The sequence below is a fragment of the Rhynchophorus ferrugineus genome, unplaced genomic scaffold (genome assembly GCF_030347505.1).
Source record: "Rhynchophorus ferrugineus isolate W39M unplaced genomic scaffold, kcgeb_rfMv2 rfM3, whole genome shotgun sequence".
Taxonomy (NCBI): domain Eukaryota; kingdom Metazoa; phylum Arthropoda; class Insecta; order Coleoptera; family Curculionidae; genus Rhynchophorus; species Rhynchophorus ferrugineus.
The window spans coordinates 5996019-6018134 of record NW_027472582.1 but is presented as its reverse complement, the minus strand read 5'-3'; the positions used below and the strand labels follow the sequence as shown (position 1 = coordinate 6018134).

At 33.2% G+C, this 22116-nt stretch overlaps 2 protein-coding genes across 2 annotated transcripts in view; both read left to right on the top strand.

The window, feature by feature from the left end:
• LOC143193783 (solute carrier family 2, facilitated glucose transporter member 8) overlaps positions 1-22116 on the top strand; it is a 241696-nt gene that overhangs the window by 63909 nt on the left and 155671 nt on the right. The window lies entirely within an intron of this gene.
• The window catches only part of Flo2 (flotillin-2), a 374194-nt gene that overhangs the window by 305160 nt on the left and 46918 nt on the right, over positions 1-22116 (top strand). Inside the window, exon 2 of the mRNA XM_076400168.1 lies at positions 3791-4087. Coding sequence (XP_076256283.1) covers positions 3791-4087 — 297 coding nt within the window. The remainder of the gene's footprint in view (positions 1-3790; positions 4088-22116) is intronic.

Here is a 22116-nt window from a genome sequence, read left to right as displayed (position 1 = left end):
TGCGTTGGATATGCGGTGCTACTCTTGAAGAAGCAAGGTAATCAGTGTCATTTGCGTAAAGAAGGTACCTCAACCTCAACATATACTGACGATACATCGGTTTTATCATCACACGAGGAGCCAATATCAGCCACAAGAAACGTCCAACTTCATCTTAACAAAGTCGAATTGTGGTTGAAAACGTGGCGTATCAAAGCAAATGAGACAAAATCTACCCATGTAACAGTCACCCTTGGTAGAAGAACATGTCCCTCAGTAAAATTGAATTACCATGAACGTTAAATGTCTAGGAATGCATTTTGATCGACGTTTGACATGAAAAGCACCTCCAACTTCATCTTAACAAAGTCGAATTGTGGTTGAAAACGTGGCGTATCAAAGCAAATGAGACAAAATCTATCCATGTAACATTCACCCTTTGCAGAAGAATCTGTCTTTGTAGAATTGAACTTTGTAGAATGCATTTCGATCGACGTTTGACATGGAAAAAACATATAGTAACAAAACGCTTGGGGTTAAACTAAACCAAATGTACTGGCTGATAGGGCGTAAATCTAAATTATCATTAGGTAACAAGGTTTTGCTGTATAAATCAATACTTAGGCCTATTAGGACCTATGGTATTGAACTGTGGTGTACTACTAAAGAATCTAACATAGATATCCTCCAGAGGTTCCAGAATAAAGTGTCCCGACTTATCGTCGTTGTATCGATATTAACCTGTATTAATCACTATTAATCGTATCCAATAAACTGATTCAGCGCGATATCCCCTTAGAAGGAAGAAGACTATTAGTGCATCCTAATGCACTCGCCAAACAGTTAAATGACAGCGTAATGCATAGGCCCAAACGCAAACTACCATACGAACTGATTAATAGACACATAGAGTGATATTTAATAATCTCTAGAATAAGTTAGAATAGTATCTAGAATAACATTTTAGATTATAAGTTGTGAAGCAGGTCACTTACTGAAGTGACCTTCTACATGACAGGATAGTTATATTATTTAACTGAAGTCATATAATAATACTTATTACCCACAGACAAATTGTTGACGTTCTAAGAGATTAAAAAAAAACTTGTGGTATCCCAGGGATATATGAAAGAAATAGGTTAAATAAAGCCGGTGGCAGGGGGGAAACTTGTGGAACTCCTGCGTCCTTTGATCTTCAACCGGAACGATTGTCCCGACACAAATGATTTGGTAATAACGGTTAGGTCATCGGGTAGACTTAACCGGATGCTTTTCGTCACTAAGCCTTCTTGCCAAACATTTTCAAACGCTTTGGTCAAGCCCAAGAAGCGTGCTCCTAGTCTTTCACGTCGGTTAAAAGCTCGGTTGATTTTTGCCGCAAGCCGAAGAGCCTGATGAACGAATGTACTGACTTAGCAAAGATTTAAATACATTGGCTGAGCAGTTTTGATGAAATAAAGTTCTTACAAATGAAAAACTCAAAGACTGCGGTCTTTTTATGATATAAATCGGTAATAAATGATCGGTAATCAGTAATTATGATCTTTGTCGCAAAAGCGGGTTAAACTATTTTAAAAACCACCAATATTTGTTCACCAATAAATACATTCATTGTATTATTTCGCATAGTATATATTCATTAATACCGTTACAGCAATCCTAGGGTACTTGCAGTTATAATTCGCGAACGTTTTACGCAACCTACTTCTTTTATAGTACCAAACTTCCACTTTCACGCTGTTCAAACCCAATCATTGTCTGACGCAGGTCACGTAGATATAACGTTGCAGATTTTCAAATTTGTAACGCAAACCGAATCCTAGCGATTTCGGGCTTCGGCTATATCAACAAAATTAAGATCGTCCCATTTTTTTTCTTTGAATATAAAAGCAACGTGAAGTAATTGTTTTGCGATTGTTCGTGTTAGAATAATAAAGAAATGAATGATTCACCAGCGTGGTGGACGTCACGTAAATTTTACGATATTTTAGGTGACTCTCTCCGAAATTATCATAAATATGCATAAGAATTATGTTACCTATGTGATAGATATTTAAAGAATGTTTTAAGATCTACAGAACAACAATGTATACCTATAATCTCTTAAGAAGAATCAGAGGAAATATTATATAGTCATTATATACTAATTCGTTAAGTTTGAGGACTTAACCAGAAATAACAAGATATTGTGTTACACCATCATAACTAGCGTTGAGAACTATCGACTGAAAAGAGTCGAAACAATCGATACTCGCAAAACAGTCGATAGTCAAAAAACTAGCCACTGAAAATAGTAATTATTATTTTCAGTCAAATGCACGGTTCGACTGTTTTGTTCAATTTGTGACGTCAGACAAAGATATACCAACCCTTTCCTGTATAAATTGTGAGAGAGGAAAGGACGGAGATAATTGCTTGAAGCAGTTAGTTTTCTATGTGCATATATTTCCAACGGTAGTATAAACGAGACGGAGATGTACATATTCCTCCACGTACTAACTTTCAAAAAATGGAAAAAAAAAAATTACTGAGTACTATTAGCTATAATGCAATTAATAATTTCATTTTAAACGAAGTAGAATTACTTTTGTATTTGAATGTTCTATGGACGTGTAAAAAGGAACGGATTTTTTCTATGGAATGGAATAAAGTTTTATTGTGTTTTAATATGTTAATTGTATTTTCAAATAATATACTATAATAAATATAGACAATACAATAGAACTTAAACAAAACCTAAAAACTAAAAATGTACAGTAACCATAAATACTAAATAAAAATTAAACATATACCTAATCATAGAGATAAAATTAATTTATGACATAATTATAAATGATCGCACAATAACAACTAGATTTTTTTTTAATGAAGTAAATGCTTTATTTATTATTGAACGGAAATATTTTTTAACAAAAATCGAGAGAGTAATCGAAATATACCTACTATTGGCATAAAAACAGTCAAAAGTATTTTACTATTTATCATTCACAATTTTAATCTTTTTACCCTATTACATTAACAATCTTGAAAAATATCTATCCAAAATGCTGCTATGTTATTATACAATATATTGTTATTTACAAGCAAACTACCAAAAAAATCATGAAACTATATATATTACATATAAATCTATGTAAGCCTAAATTGGGTACAATTTTGTCAAGGTCGCGGCTAGGACGACAGAGCCAGAACGTTAAGAATCATTCGAATGAAACTAGTAGAACAAAAAATAGTAACTAAAAGTACACGACTGAGACAGTGGATAGTAAATAGTAACAAAATCAATCAGACCAAAAATAACAACTGAAACAGTCGATAGTAAAAAGTAGTCAATTACTAAACAGTCGATAGTCGATTTCAATCGATAGTTCCCACCACTAATCATCTGGGACGGATCTTCCAAAGATGTTGATTTAGGATTATTGGGAATATGAATATAAGATTATGAACAAGGCTTGTTAATAAACCCAAACTGATGTATATTAAGTTTTTCTGTCTATAATCGGTTTAATTATTTTCAACAGGAATTGTGCAAATACTTTAGGCTCTTACCATAGACTTTTATATCATTTGATGATGACTAAAATATATACCTCAATCGTTCTGTGTATCTGATGTTAAAAAGCCGGTCTGCTAACTCAATAATTAAGTCAATAGGATGTTTCCCTTACAGATTCCATGGTCATCAGAATATCGCAGGAGGCTTAGTCCATATAAACCTTAGTTAGTAAAAACAAAATAACAACAATGATATCTTAAGAACTTGTTTAAAATCCCCATAAATAATATTTTCTTTTTCGATTTCTTGCAGGAGGATGTTGCGGCTCCACCAAAAGAGTGACAACGGTGGGAGGATGGTCATGGGCTTGGTGGCTGGTCACCGACGTCCAGCGTCTGTCTCTCGAGGTGATGACGTTGAACCCGCAATGCGAGGGCGTCGAGACGGCGCAGGGCGTCCCCCTGAGCGTCACCGGAGTCGCCCAATGCAAGATCATGAAAGCAGATGAGTTATTGCACACCGCCAGCGAACAATTCCTGGGCAAGAGCGTGAAGGAGATCAAGATGACGATCCTGCAAACTTTAGAAGGTCATTTGAGAGCAATTCTAGGTGAGTAATGTAATATCATACTTCATATCTTTGTATATATTATTATCCTATCCGTGTATTTGTTTTAAACTCCTCCTAAACAGATTTTGATGAAATTTTGTGTAACAGGTAAATTGTAAAGTCCCCGGCCTGACACATAGATAGCGCTACTAGAATTAAATCCATATGTTTTTTTAGTTAGCCCTAACTATCAAAAGATGCGTGTATAAATTTGACAGCTATCGGATCATTAGTTTGTGAATTATAGCATTTTGCGTGAAGCAACCTTTGTTATCGTGAAAAAAAAAAAGGATAAAAAGAAGGAATTTCGAGTGTTAATAAAATATTGCTCTTTGAAGGGAAAAAATACAGTTGTGGCAAAAACTTGGTTTGGTGCAGAGTTTCCGGACACTGTCCTAGGAATATCAACCATCAAGGATTGGTATGCTAAGTTTAGACGTGGTGAAATGAGCACCGAAGACGGTAAAGGCAGTGGACGCCCAAAAGAGGTTGTTTTGTCGAAAAACGGCCGCATTTGAAGAAAGAAAAAGGGTTGCTTCACCAAGACAATGCACCGTGTCACAAGTCAGTAAAAACGATATCAAAAATCCATGAATTGGGCTTTGAGTTGCTTCCTCATCCACCGTATTCTCCAGATCTGGCCCCCAGCCACTATTTCCTATTCACAGATCTCAAAAAACTACCCGCTGGGAAGAAATTTTCGACGAATGAAGAGATGATCTCCGAAACTGAGGCCTATTGTGAAGCAAAAGAGAAATCGTACTACAAAAATGATATCGAAAAGTTGGAGGGTCGGTATAATCAATGTGTCACCCTTGAAGGAATTATATTGAATAAAAAAAACTAATTTTGCCAAAAAAAATGTGTTTTACTATGGTAGGCCGGAGACTTTTCAATTGACCTGTTAAATGGGTGTGTGTGAATTCGAGAAAGGTTTATAGTCACAGTTAGGTGGCTACAATGAGGTTCCAGGATTTTATTTCAACTGTCATATATCCGTCAAAGTGATATGTTCATGGTAACCGCTGCAATAATAGCGGTCGCTATATATAGAATAAATCAATAATTTATAATATTAAAATTAAAACGTGCTATTGTAACGTACATTTCAAGGTAAACTGAACTTAATTCCCATAACACTAATATGTTCATCCGGTCTCACAGGTATTCTCTGACCATTTCACATCTTCCACGAGAAACAAGAAATATATTATCAGTTAAATAGAACTGCAGAAGAACACTTGACGGATTACATACATTTAAAAGACCAGCAATTCTTGCCTTCAAATGTCATCATTTGATACCAGAAAAATCGTTTAGAATGAGGAAGGTTGTAATTTTGGATCAACATCAATATTCAAAGCAAAGTGTACCATCAAATTGGTCATTTGTTTTTAATGTCTGGTACCGATCCTACTGTTTTGCAGATCTACTTTCACAATCTACTGCATATAATATATGTACAACTACATCGAGCAGATAAAGGAGAGAGAAACTGTGGCAAGTTTTTAGACGTTTTTGCGAAATCATTACCAATTGGTCCAATTATTCAAGATCGTTTCCAAAATAATGCAAAACGAGAACTACGTCATTATCATTTGGAGAGGCACTTCGAGGAATATTCAATCTACAAACTGTTAATGAAGTTGCAGTTATTGCAAACACGATGCAGATGATCCAAGACAATCATCATTTGTAATATCTGACCTTTGATTTACCAAAAAGTCAGTTCTTTTGTCCAATCATTAATTATTCATAGTGATTTTGGTGCCTCTACTGTCCCACAAATAGAGAAAACAACAATATTTAGTAGTGCTGTAGTCCAAGAGATATAGCAGCAACTTTTAAATCAACACAAACTTTCCAGTATTCTTTATATTTGGTGAAGTCTAAAATTAGTTTTATGTTTCCATACATTTCTTTTAAAATCACTGAATATGCAGTAGGTATACTTTCACAGACTGATGTGCATGCTGTATATATACAACCATATCGAGCAGATAAAAGAGAGAAAGTGTGGCAAGTTTTTGGACGTTTTTCGTCAAAATCATTACCAACTGGTCCTATTGTTCAACATCGTTTCCAAAATATTGCAAAACCCAACTGTTAATGAAGTTGTAATTGTTGCAATCCAAGACAATGATCTTTCTTACGATGCTTTGTAATATCCATTAATATTTTGGAAAAAAGAAGATGGATATCATTTAAACATTAAATAAAAAAATCGAGTGACAGGTATAACATATATATTATTTAATTTTTATTTTTATATACAAGTTATTTCTTTGTATCTTATTCATCTTTTAATTATTCGGGCGTAGAAATTAAGTATTTTATTTTTTAACGTACGCAACCAATTATATATTGGTAAACGCAAAAAAGCAAATATTTTTGCTATCTTTTGATAAAAAATCATCCATCAAATGGAAATTTGTTTTCCGCACTTTTTAAATGTTTTCCAGATAATAAAAAATCATTTTCAATTGAAAAACAAATTTATTCGATAAAATTCGAAAATATCATTTTTTCGTATATGATTAACATCACATTTTTGAAATACTTTTGGCATAATAGATACTACTTATATACTATTCAATTTAAAATTGTACAAACAATATCTATATAAAATAAATATTATTCAAAAAAATTCAATAACAGTTAATATGACAATAAATATCAGTCTTATTAACTAATATATAGCTTGTATTTAACGTCGTGATATAAATAATTATTAATATCCAGACAAGTCCCATGTCTCCTCCAAAAATTCATTGCTGTTCTTTTTTGCGCTTTTTCTCTAACACTTCCCGTTGATGAATCTGCATATGTGTCCTTCTCCTAAAAATAAAAATGCAATTAGATATATGACTTAATAATATTAAGTAGCGTTGGGAACTATCGACTGAAAACAGTCGATAGTCAAAAAACTAGCGACTGAAAATAATAATTACAATTTTGAGTCAAATGCACGGTTCGACTGTTTTTTTTTTCAATTCGTGATGCCAGATGAAGATGCACGAATCTTTTCCTTATAAATTGTGAGAGAAGAAAGATGTATAAATTCCTTCACGAAAATACTATTCTAATAATACATAACATACAATTTATAATTTAATTTTAAACGAACTAGAAGTACTTTTATATTTGAATGTTCTGTGGATCTGTAAAAAGGAGTGGAATTTTTCTATGGAACGGAAAATACCCCACAAACGTTTTATTGTATTTTAATGTGTTAATTGCTATTTTTTTATTTTTTTATAATATACTATAATAAATATAAACAATACAATAGAGCTTAAACAAAACATAAAAACTAAAGATGTACAATAACCATAAATACTATATAAAAATTAAACATATACCTAATCATAGAAAAAAAAACTAATCCGTGGCGTAATTAAAAATGATCTGAATGAAATGATATAAATGCGAAAAATAGTCTATAGTAAATAGTCTATAGTAAAAAATATAAATGAATAAAATCGAGACAGTAATCGAAATTATTTCCATAGAAACAATCAAAATATTTTACTATTTATCATTCCCAATTTTAATCTTTTTGCCCTATGACTTTAACAATCTTGAAAAATATCGTACCAAAATGCTACAATATTAATATACAATATGTTGTTATTTGCAAGCAAACTACCAAAAAAATCATAAAACTACATATATTATATATAAATCTATGTTAGCATAAATTGGGCACATTTTTGTCAAGGTCGCGGCTAGGACGACAGAGCCAGAACATTAAAAATCAGTCGAATGAAACAAGTAGAACCAAAAATAGTAACTAAAAGTACAGTCGATAGTAATTACTAACAAAATCATTCGGACCGAAAACAGCGACTGAAACAGTCACTAGTAAGAAGTAGTAAAATCAGTCGAACCAAAAATAGCAACTGAAACAGTCGATAGTAAAAAGCAGTCAATTACTAATCAGTCGATAGTTAATTTCAGTCGATAGTTCCCAACACTAATATTAAGGATTCCCACCAGAAATTTAGTTCTAATAAGTATCCAGTATTAAATTTCTTGATACTATTTTATTTCATTTTTACATACATTAATATTTATTATATGAATGCTATATTGCGAATACAATAAATATGTGTTAAAGCAAATTAAACACGTGTAGGTTCGTATAAATGAATAACAAATGTTTTAAGTTACATTTTTTGTTTAAAATTACAGTATTTTTAGCGTCATCTATAGGATAGTGGTGAAAAAACTCTGGTTTACTCTGACCCATAACGAATTTAGTTCGAAGTACAATTGCTAGATGGTGCACAATACTTGTTTTTGTAGCGAATCGACGGTGTACTCGTTGTCAAACTTTGATGACGTTTAAGCGTATTTAGTAGTATTACACGATTGTTTGATTCAACGTAACAATATAAATAGTTCGTGTAGTATTCATTAACTTGCGGTTATTTTAAAAGAAATGGTGACAAAAACTTGAAAATTATGAATATAAGGGACAAAAACAGACATTCACTTTTCATTGTATTGTAAAATATAAAGGTCCTGCAAAAAGTATTATACCACCGTTTGATTAAGATTAAAAATCTTTATAATTCGTGCAATTTGTTTAAGTCGCGATTAAATGACGACAAAAACTTGAAAATTGCAAAAAATCCCAAATGTTCATGAATATATTTAAAAACACATACAAACTACTATATTCGAAACAGCCACATTTTTTACAGATACAGATAAAACACTCACAATAAGCATACTTTGTGACGAAGGAAACGAAAATCCATGTTAAATTGCTTTAACATTTATAATTATTAAGATAAGTGACAAAAATAGAAATTCACTTACTTTTTAAAATACAGTTTTCATTACATATTGTTAAAAATAAAGGTCATATAAAAATATAAGTATTTTATGGCACCAGTAATGAAAAACTACGTTACATTGCTTTAAAATATATAATTTTTGAAATAAGTGAAGTAAATACAAACCATATATTGTTTATAAATACACTTTTTGTGTATTAACTTAAAAACTGAGTGATGTATAAAATTTATTATACTAGTTATTCATTTGTTTTTATGAAAGCATTGCTATTCAGAAGATCATCAACAACAAACTTGACAAAAATACAGGGGATATTTAAATAACTTAAATACCTTTTGGTCATTTTTTTAGGAGAAAGATGTTTATATGACGTGAATATAACGGTTTGGTTTATATTAGAATAGGATTAAGTCTGCAGTTCTATGGGACAACTGTATGAAATTGTTTATACTAGAAAAAATGGCACCAACATTTAAAATAAAACTTTAAAACTAAACGCTCTTACAATTTTTCTATTATATACTAGGTTGTTCAGTATGGTTCAGTATTTAGTATGGGAAGACGGTTTCAGCTAGTTATAAAAAATTTTGACATGTAAGTCAGAGGTAACTAAACCTGGAGAATAAGTGGGAAGTTGAAACAAAGAATAGGAATGTGCCCACGTCCATATATTCTAGACATTTATCCGTGTAGTTATTTTGTTTTTATCTAAATTTTTCACAGCTCTGAAGAGCAGGTGAAAATTGACATTCGTATTTTTTTGAAAGAGCTTGGTCACAGTAAAAAAAACAATTTGAAGTTAAAAAAGAGACGGAAAACATATCTGACAAGATCTCGCGATAAAAGAATGTGTTCTTATTTTAATAGAAAGTTGTAGTTGAAATCTTATGCAGTCGGTCGAAAAAATAGCAAATTCGCGGTTCTTACCTTGAAAACGCCAAAACCCCGATCAACAGCCCAGCACTGATCAACGGCATCCACACCTGGTACATTGTATAAACGATTTTTAACAGACAACAGACTCCGTCACGACAAAAATACTATTTTAAAAAGTGACCGAAATAAACAACCGACAATAATGGCTCTCAAGGATCTAATCTCACCAAATTAATGCGAATTACATGTACTAACTACTCGACGTTATTAGATATTGTGATATATCAGCAGCGTCAGTTGAGATTATCTTTAAACTTGCTAAAAAACATATATACGAAACGATCGTTATTATCTACAATATACATTTACAATATGCATGGTTATGGATAAATATTTATATTAAATGATTTACCTTATTAAAACAATCTTCACTTGAGATCGTCTATAATGTTTTCAAGGATGCCTTATGAAATTTAACAGAATAATGACATTTTTGCGGTATCAATAACACTGCAGAATTATTTTCCCTGTGGCCGAAATTCGACCACACTGTAATAAATTAATCATGTTTCTCTTTTAATAGAGTAAAAGGACTAATTTAAAAATTATATGTTACTAAAATTTGCTATCTCAGTATTTTCAATATATGATCAAACATTCTTATTAATTAGTTTTTTTTATTCAACATAATTCCCTTCAAGGGTGCTACACTGATTATAGCGACCCTCCAACTTTTCGATGCCATTTTTGTGGTACGATTTGTCCTTTGCTTCAAAATAGGCTTCAGTTTCGTTTTATCACCTCTTCATTCGACAAAAATTTCTTCCCAGCGACCATTCTTTTGAGAGCTGAGAACAGGAAATAACAGGTCAATTGAAAAGTCCCCGGCTTGACACATAGATGGCTCTAATAGAAATCTATATGTTTTTAGTTAGCACTAACTCTCAAAAGAGGCGTGTATAAATTTTATAGGTGTTGGATCATTAGTTTTTTGAGTGAAGCAACTTTTGTTATTGTAAAAGAAAATGGATAAAAAGGAAGTTTGCGTGATAAAATAATGCTTTTTGAAGGGAAAAAATACAGTTGAAGCAAAAACTTGGCTTGGTGCCGAGTTTCCGGACACTGCTCCAGGAAAATCAACCATCAAGGATTGGTATGCTATTGGACTGGACGAGTTGATGATTCGGAGCAGTGTTTGAAGATGATCAAGCGTAATAAACCCGAGTTTTTGCGTCGATATATGACAGTCCAATCGACAGTCATCCGAGTGATTACATCACACGATGAACCCGCTCCAAAGCGTGGGAAATCTCAACAGTCGGCTGGCAAGTTTATGGCGTCTGTATTTTGGGATGCGCATGGAATAATTTTTATTGACTACCTGGAAAAAGGAAGGACCATCAACAGCGACTATTAAATAGCATTATTGGACCGTTTAAAAGGACGAAATCGCTGAAAAACGGCCGCATTTGAAGAAAAAGAATATGCTGCTTCACCAAGACAATGCACCATGTGAAAGATCGATTAATTGGGCTTTGTATTGCTTCCTCATTCACCGTATTCTCCAGATTTGCCCCCCCAGCGTCTATGTTATTTATGAATACTTTAAAATGTTTACATGTATACTGTTAATACTTCATAATTTTTTCTATTTGTCCTATGTTTTCCATTTATGAAAATTATGTAGTTAGTTTTATAATCATAATCTAAATTTCTGTATTCATACTCTTTTATCCATATTTGTCACTTAAAATATTAGAAAAACAATAAATTTGCCAGGCTGATTAGAAGAGTAATTTCTGTACCTACATTGCATGGTTCTTTGCTTATTTATTTCACTTTTCAATCTCGCCCTTGCAGAAAGCTCATTTTTAATATGTTATCTATGACTTTCATTTATCTATTCTTTTTTACTTTGTCTTATGTCCCACGTGGGAACTAACAAGTCAGCAACAAATGATAAGTTAAAATTCTATGAAACTATGCCTCTATGTCCCCAGAACCATCTCAATTAATAACAGTCCTTAACCAAAAACATTTTTTTTTTCCAAAAGCTAATATCAAATATCCTGGTTTCTTGTACATTAAGTAGGTCAATAAGGTATACTTCACCAGGCTAGGTAATTGACACATATTTGATTCAACAACGTAATTTTATCAAGTTCTTACAACCTGTTTTATGAAAGACAGAAGTTTCAAACATTCATTTTTGGGTAAAAGTTATTGTCAGCTATGTAAAATGAATATTTTGGTAGCCCTTTCTAAAGGTCAATTGAAAAGTCCCCGGCCTGACACATAGATGTCGCTAAAAAATTGATAAAAAGAAATTTTGCGTGATAATATATTGCTTTTTGAAGGAAAAAAATACAGTTGAAGCAAAACACGGAGTTTTCGGACACTCCCCAAGAAAATCAACCTGGTATGCTAAGTTTAGACGTGGTGAAATGAGCACCGAAGACGATGAACGCAGTGGACGCCCAAAAGAGATTGTTACCAACGAAAACATTTAAAAAATCCGCAAAATGATTTTGAATGATCGTAAATTGAAATTGAATGAAATATCAGACACTCTAAAGATATCAACTGAACCTGTACATCATATCATTCACGAATATTTGGGTATGAGAAAGCTCTGTGCAAAGTGGTTGCCGCGCAAGCTCACTTTTGACTAAAAACAACGACGAGTTGATGATTCGGAGCAGTGTTTGAGAAGTTTTTGCGTCGATATGTGACAATGGATAAAATATAGCTCCATCATTTCAGTCCGAAGTCCAATCAACAGTCATCCGAGTGGACTGCATACGACGGACCGCTCCAAAGTGTGGGAAATCTCAACAGTCGGCTGGCAAGGTTATGGCGTCTGTATGCGGTAGGATGCGCATGGAATAATTTTCATTGACTACTTTGAAAAAGGAAAGACCATCAACAGCGACTATTACATAGCGTTATTGGGTCGTTTAAAGAACGAAATCGCCGACAAACGGCCACCTTTGACCAAAACAATTTTGTTTTACTATGGTAGGATGGGGACTTTTCAACTGACCTGTTATCTTCAAATTATCATCATAAAATGTTTCAGTAGGTTTACCAATTTTGATTTGTCTTAGCAAATGGTAGAGCAGTTGATTTCAATAATACTGTTCTCTGTACTGTTATTGGGGACTCTTTAGAATTATCTGTTTAGTTTATACTTATTCATTTTCTTCTCAAGTTCTATACTAGTAATATTTTTACTTAACATTCTTCAATAATCTACCACTTTTCATGTTATTGTCTGGAATACTTACTCACTTCAATTCTAGGTATTCTAGAATTCTTTTTAAGATTATTATTTCAATTGCAGCTGACCAAAATCATCATTCAAAAGCCGGTGTTAAAAGTAGTACAACCTAAATTAAAGATATCAAATCTGATGGGTTATATTATTTCGTCCTTCGACAACGAAAACAACAATAAACATCACAATCGTATAAGCTCGATGGCGTCATCACTGACGTTTCATTCAAAAAAAAACAGAGAAACATATTAATTCGGTACGACCCACTATACATCGACCATAGGCCAACTCATTGGATTAAAAGTCAGCTGATGATAGTATGACGGGGCTTCACTGCCCGTAACCAGAACGAGAAAACAATTGCATAACGTTATAGGTCCGAGAAGGCCGGGGAAAAAACTCGTCGAGTACAATCACACGCGATTGTTTACGCGCAACAGACGTCATATGATTACGCAAAGGATTAGTTTAGGATGAGTGAAAAGCGTGTGTTGTAAATTAATTAAAGGATTAAAAGTTTAAAGCCGAGAAAAAATTAAGCGAACAAATAAGTGATATGGAGTGGGTTATTACTCGATTTGTTTTTGATATTAGCACACAAGATTAGATGATAGTTGGTGTATTCAAGTACTAGTTGTTTTTTGTATAAATCAAATTCGTAGAAAATATACTTCCAAACTATATCAGTTTCTTTTTATCATTAGTGACTAGAGAAATTAGTCACGTAAATGTTTTTCAGCTACAATGCATGGATCAATCAATATGAACAACTGACATATACGAGGGTCACTATTTGAATTTTGAGAATAGGCAAAAAAACAAATAGTTAAGCTGCGAATATATTTTTATTGTTTTTCAAAGTACTCGCCACGATGATCGATACACTTTTGCATACGTTTAAACCAATTTTCAAAGCATTTATTCCATTCCAAATGAGGTATCTTCAAAACATGATTTTTGAACGCTTCAATAGCTTCTTTGGCCGATATAAATCGTTGACCACGCAGTTTAATCTTCACGAATGGGAACAAAAAGAAGTCATTGGATGCCAAATCAGATGCTCAAATAGTTTGAGTGTGAAAAAGTGTGAGAGCTCGCATTGTCACGATGAAGAATAATCCGGCGTCTCTTGTTTGTTTTCCTTATTTTACCGAAGACTTCAGAACCGCAAACAAATGGCTGTGTACTAATCATAATTTACTACTCTACAAGATCCTCTAGAGGCACAGTAGCAATATGACCAGTTTTCCTGAAAAAAGAGGCCACCATTTTCTTTGAAATGCTTCGTGCATGAACAACTTTTGTTGGATTTGGTTCATCTTAGAACACCCATACAGTCGAGTGCTGCTTACTTTCGGGCTCATAAGAATATATCCATAATTCGTCACCTATCACGTTTTTATAAACGTCTTCCGAAGCACCGCGATTGAATTTCTTAAGCATTTCTTTGCACCAATCGTGCACACGAGCCTTTTTTGAGCACTTGTCAAATTGTAAGGGATCCAACGCGAACATAACTTTCGCACAGCTAAGTGTTCATGTAAAATCGCATATATACTGATGGAACTAATGCTTAGGGATGCCCCAATCTCATAATAACATCGCACGCAGCATCGATGTTTTCTGGCGCACCAGCCAATTCTGGACGCCCTTTACGAAACTCGTCCGACAGTGAACTACGACCACGTTTGAATTCACTAAACCAGCGATACACGAAGAAGCTTGATGAAGCTTCATTTCCTAAAGTTCAATTAAGTTGATTGATGCACTCTTGTTGGGATAATCCACGTCGAAAATCGTAAAATATCATCGCACGATTCAGTTTAATTTTTTGCCGAGACGAAACTTTCAACTAAATATAAAATAAACAAATAGCGTCCTCGCGACAAAATGTTCTGAGTACGTTTATCGTCAAGAATGTCAAGTTGGAACCATGAGATGCACTCGCATGACAAGGGTGTTGCCAATTCCCGAAATATAAATAGTGACCCTCGTATACAATATTTATTTATTCTCCTGTATCTGCTCTACACTGCCTACATCCCAACAACAAAAGGAACAGTACGGAAATAGTCTGCCTAAGGCTGTAGAAAATGTATAAGTAGCAGTCGACAAGCTCTACAAATAGACTATACACCAGACAATACAGCTTAATAGCTCCAAATCTGTCCATGTTAATTTTGCGTTGCGGCGAAATGACAAAAACCTAATTATATCACTTGACGGGTGCCCGATTCCTCAACCAGAATCAGCTAAATATATCTCGATGGTATATTAAATTGAAAACATGTTAGAAAAAAACAGAGCTAGTTAGACTCAAAGCAAGCAATTGTACTGATCCGTCGGAAGATACTCTTAGCTTGACCTACATTGGAGAGATTTGTTTATCAGTCAACCGTTGCGATGATCAGTGACTGAATAATCCAAAGTACCCTTCAATAATATACGAGATCAACGTCTCATAGTTGCCAGATCTTCGTTGCTGTATACTGGTCGTCGCTGCTGGCACCCCGCACGTGTTCAACATCTAGGATAATATTTTCTGGGTATTTTGTAGGTCGTTATGGTAAGCAATAAAATTCGACATGCCCCAACGTCGCTACAGTACCAAATTTTCTCAATAAATGCCCTTTTAAACTGAAAAAATTGACCAGGATACATGCAAGGATCCATAATAGCAATATTTACTTAAATTAAATGGGTTTCACATCTAGTTTTAAATGTAACATCTAAAAGAGTCAATTACATAAAATGCAATTAAATATTTCATTTATATTTACCGAGTAACAATTTGAAAGAGTTCATTCTTTAACATGGTTTCTTCAAAACTTATTTTATTTACTTATATTTTATGTTCCTTAATTGCAGCCTTTGTTGATGCACTTTTTGGGATCTTTTCCACCAGTGTACTATGATATAGTACGTTGTCTATAACAATAACTGATGATTCCTCCAAGTTCTTTAAAATCTGATTTTGTGTTTTCACTGATCTGTTTTCAAATCACTGCAAGAACAAGTTATAGTTCATTTCCCCATGGTAGTCACCCTTGGACTTAGAGGAAAACACTAATTCTGCCCCAGGAATAAAACCATTCCTGTTCCAGCATGAAGAACTATAGGCCTGCAATGAATTATTAATAAATGTTATGACTAACAAAATCTAATCCATAGTTATTTCAAATTTTACTTTTTTCCATCAACTTTTGTTGTCTGTACACTATATTTATTATCATCTTGCAATGAGTAACCCAATGTACCATTCTGAAATACCCATGTCTCACCTAAATATACGAATTGATATAATAATTTTTTCTTGATTTCGTTATGAGTTTTTAGAAATAAATTAAAAAAATTATAACTTTTTGAAAATTGTGTTGTTTTAAAAGTTTAAAAGTTACATGTCCGAAATTCTCTAACACCATTCTATCTCTTTTTAACGTGACGTGAGTTCACTGTTGTTTTGAATAGACTATATCTATACACACAAATAATTGCAATCAATGTCAATGACAATTACAATATAAATTCAATTAAGTTAAATTAATTTCATATCGCTAAAAAATATGATAAGGTTATCGCACAAAACAAATCACCCTGTCAATTTCCTTCCTGTAATTATGTTTATTTGATACAATAAATAATCAAATAACGGCTTCCCAGATAATAAACTTAGCGAGACTGTTTACTTATTTTATCTTGTTCTTTTCGTTCCTCATTTAAAAGGAAAATGAAACACGGAGTGAATGACAACGACGTTTATTTATGGTTATGGGAATGACATTCACCCTGTCTCGCAAGACGAGGGTGTTTATTCGGTTTGTACGAAGAATAGAAAGCAGAACCAGCCCTTTAATGTCCCATTAATAGAGGTCGGAACGATAATGTAAACTGTACTTGTTTTTGTCAACCATATATATCTTCATTTTATAAATTTACCACTAATATTAAGAGTAATCCTTACAAGGGTTAGTGTTTATATTTTGGGTTTTCACAATAGGCTGTGTTAGATATTATCTGATATATATGTGGTTGTTCCGAGATGAACAAACCAATTACATTTTTTTAACACAATACTATAGATTTGTTACAATTTTATACTTAACGAATATAAAAAATAGCTTTGGCTCACTCATACCAGTTGAAATTGTAATATGCTCTAATAAGTAATATATAATACTAGCGACCCGCCCCGGCTTCGCACGGGTGCAATGCTGATACTAAATTAAATACACATAAAATATATATGCCTATGTCACTCAATGAAAACATGATTAAAATCGATCCAGTATTTTTGGTTCATTCATTACTGCCCTTGGCCTGCACGCATTAAATTTGGAGTAAAACAATTCCTCTTCCCCTATACTTACTATGAAGATTTCCTGCTATCTTTGGAATATCTAAATTCATACAATTTTTATTACATTACACATTTTTAAACGCAAATTTTAAATTTGTAATATCTCCGAAAATATTTAATTGCATAATTGCACACTGTATTTAAGGTACTTAATTCGATAAGGATTAATGCCGTATTGCTTAAAATAGCTTCGTAAATAAGCCATTTTCTCACGTAAAAAGTAAACAATAAAAATGGTTAATGTGGGTTATCCCTAAAAGATAAACATATACCATCGCGGACTTTTTTGTAGACCTTTTTATGGTGTACAATACTGTAGTACATTAATTTGATCTAACTCGTAGGGTTAGGCAGCGTTTTTGCTAATTGCTAAATAAGCCTAAAAAAATAGGTCAATTTACGACATCACGTTAGAAACCTCTAAAATTAGCAATGTTGCCTTAGTATATTATGCATGTATGATACATATAAACCTTCCTCTTGAATCACTCTATCTATTGAAGAAAACCGCATCAAAATCCGTTGCGTAGTTTTAAAGATTTAAGCGCACATAGGGATATAGGGACAGAAAAGGCGACTTTGTTTTATACTATGTAGTGATTTATTTGAATTTTTATTTCTTTATTCTATATTTCTTATTATAATAGTATATAATTGAACATTATCCATTTTATACTGGTCACGCATTGGGAACTATCGACTGAAAACATTCGAAAGTCGCAAAACAGTCGATAATCAAAAAACTAGGGACTAAAATTAGTAATTACTATTTTCAGTCAAATGCACGGTTCGACTGTTTGGTTCAATTCGTGATATCAGACAGATATCAGTATCTAATAATTTACATAAATCTATATAACATAAAATGTGTTTTACTCAAAGGTCATAATAATTTATCAACGTCAAAGTAATGTTTATTTCCGAACTTATCGGTAGAAATAAAAATAAAAAATGTTCAGGGGAACTGCCTTTTCGACACTTCGACCGCCCGTAGGTTCTCCTAATAATGTGTGCCTTCCAGGAAATGGTACATAATATTTTAGATACAATCATAATTATGTCACTATTATCTTTCAGTACTTCGACAATTTACGATTGAGATTTACAAAAACTACTTTAGTTTTGATTTATTTTTTCACGTACATAGAATAACAGACATTAAAATTGAAAAAGCTTCCTCGAAAAAAAAAGTTCCTCATCTATGAGTGGCAATAATAGAACGATTATTTTCAATAAATATTGTCACTATTTCTGCTCGTTCTTGTCGCGTATATTTATCCGTAATAAAATTTGGACGTGGACACAACGCAATGGTTAAAGCGAAACTGAGCTAAACGTCACATAACCAAAATGGCGCGCAATCAAAATTGTAGCGGGACTTATGCCCCACCTTATACTTGAGCATAGCGTAAGCCTTCGATAAGATCTAGCATAAAGGGCTCATCTAGGAACTCCTTTATCTCAGCCAGGATATTTAGAGTTAAACAAGAAGAAGCTCACTCAACAATGAAAGAAACAGAAGCAGTTCTATAGATGTACATTGCTGCTGCATAAGCAGATACTACAGGTCACTGCAAAGACAAATTGTGAGTTAGTCGGCAACGACTAGTACTAATATATTAATAACATAAAATAAAATTTGACTCCCAACTTTTTTTAGACATAAAGTGCATTAATACTTTTATAGTCGTGTTAGTACAATTGACGTACGTGATATGGTTCAGGCTGTAAGCATCTCAAATGAGCGGGCACATCGCCTTTTACATACGTATTTGGATATTAAAGCTTTTCAACAGTTTGCTTCGATATAACGAGTTTTTGCACATTTTTAAGGCATAGATACATCACAGAACATCTGAGACCAAAGAGCAATCAAAGCAGCGAGTTCCCCCGGGTGAACGTACACCAAAGAAGGCCAAGATGAGTCTGTCGTGGACACAGTTTTTATATATTTATCTTTAATATATTTATTATACTGTTACTAATCTATAATTTGTCTTTACAATAACTTAAATTTAGATATATATCTACGAGGGCCCATCGGCATAAAATATCGGTCATTAAAGTTATCAAACTACCCTCGTAACGTAAATAAGATATGATACCAACTTGAGTTTATTTATTGTATTGATAAACTTAAAAATAATAAAATACACATAACAACGAGAAGCTTACCGCAAAGTTATATTAGTGCAGTCCTCTATTTCTCCTACTATCTCGTACTAAAAAATTTACGAGCATAGGTATTCCTATTCTAAACCGTGTATTTGTTTTTTCTACATTGATTACATCTTTTAGTGTGGACCTATAAATTAATTTTAAGGGATTCTTTTAATTTGAAGCTTTACTGTTGTTGATGTGTTAATGTACGACCAGGTGGTCCCCATGACTTTCTTCGCTTTGTATTATCATCATATATCGAATTTTCACCGCCAGAAACAGAACGATGCTAAAACCTTTCCGATTTTCTCCTTTATCTTACATTTCACACATGACCAATTTATTTCCATAACAGATCAATTGAAAAATCCCCGGCCTACCATAGTAAAACACATTTGGCAAAATTAGTTTTTTTATTCAACATATTTCCCTTCAAGGGTGATACACTGATTATAGTAACCCTCCAACTTTTCGATACCATTTTTGTAGTACGATTTGTCCTTTACTTCAAAATAGGCCTCAGTTTCGGGAATCGCCTCTTCATTTGACGAAAATTAATTCCCAGCAAGCATTCTTTTGAGATCTAAGGACAGGAAATAGTCGCTGGAAGCTAGATCTGGAGAATACGGTGGATGAAAAAGCAGTTCGAAACCCAATTCATGAATTTTTGACACGGTGCATTGTCTTGCTGAAGCAGCACTTTCTTTTTCTTCAAATGCGCCCTTTTTTCGGCAATTTCGTCCTTCAAACGGTCCAATAACGCTAGGTAATACCCGGTGTTCATGGTCCTTCCTTTTTCAAGGTAGTCAAAATACAGACGCCATAACCTTGCCAGCCTACTGTTGCGTTTTCCTACGCTTTGGAGCGGATTCATCGTGTGTGGTCCACTCGGATGACTGTCGATTGGACTTCGGAGTGAAATGATGGAGCTATGTTTCATCCATTGTCACATGTCGACTCAAAAACTCGGGTTTATTACGCTTGATCATCTTCAAACACTGCTCCGAATCATCAACTCGTCGTTGTTTTTAGTCAAAAGTGATCTTGCACGGCACCCACTTCAATTTACGGTCATTCAAAATCATTTTTCGATTTTTTTAGTGATTTCGTCGGTAATAACCTCTTTTGGGCATCCACTGTGTTCACCGTCTTCGGTGCTCATTTCAACACGTCTAAACTTAGCATACCAATCCTTGATGGTTGATTTTCCTGGGGCAGTGTCCGGAAATTCAGCATCATGCCAAGTTTTTTCTTCAACTGTATTATTTCCCTTCAAAAAGCAATATTTTATCAACACGCGAAATTTCTTTTTATCCATTTTTTTCACAATAACAAAAGTTGCTTCACTCAAAATGCTATGATTAACAAACTAATGATCCGACTGCTGTAAAATTTACACACGCATCTTTTGTGGGTTGGGGTTAACTAAAAACATATGGATTTAATTCTTATAGCGCCATCTATATATCAGGCCAGGGGCTTTTCAATTGACCTTTTGTTTTTCAATCTATGATTTCTTGCGACACTCACAACAATTCTGCTTATTCTTCTTGCATTTTACACGTATCATCATCAAGTAATACCTTCAAATCCTCGTCCACATTTTTCTTTTTGGCTTTGCACATCACTCTTTGTTTTCAATGTTAAAATCACCATTTTTGAAACATCAAAACCAATATTCATATATTTAGATCAATAGAGTATGGTTGTCATAAGCATCACACGCCATTCGATGACCTTCAATCGCCTTTTTCTTCAAAATGATATAAAAATTAATTTCAATCAAACAAAAATCATGAAAATTAATTTCAGCGCTTCTAAAAAATGTTTTTTTTGTAACAGCTTCTGTTGTGAATCCTTTAAAGTTAATTGATATGGCTTAATAAAATTTTGAGAATGACAGTTTTTTCTATTTGTCAATGCTTGCGTTCTTAGATATCAGTGTTTTTTTTTTAATAAAATCAAAATTGTTCAATAATCAGGAATAAATTTTTATTATAATATACAACAAAAATATTTACCTTAATAAGTAAAATAAACGAATTGAAACGTTACAGCGTAAACATTGAGCTTTATAACAATAAAAATAACAAGTAATACACAAATATCATAATAATAACTAGAGTTTTTACCATTTTCAGGTGAAAATACAATAATGTGGTCCTTCAAACCCGCCACATTCATAAATGTTATAGTACCTCTTAGTCGTTTAATACTTTCGACTCTTTATTAAAGGTGTTGATCATCTCAAAAAAGGCTCTGGAAGCGGTAATGACCTACATAATAAACGGAACTAGGAACTACACGCTATCAAAACACATATATCCGTTGATATTGATAATGACGAGCTGAAATATTCATTTTTTCCTTTTCAATAGTCACATGGAATATTTGACGGTCAGGCGGAACAACAAACGACGGTTCGCGCTTCCTGTGTTTTTCTTTGATTGTCAACAATGACCCAAAACGGTTGCGATTCATAACAAGCTCTTTCATTGACAATATCCAATTGACATTATTACATATTAATCGCGTATTTGTAGGTTTACTTTG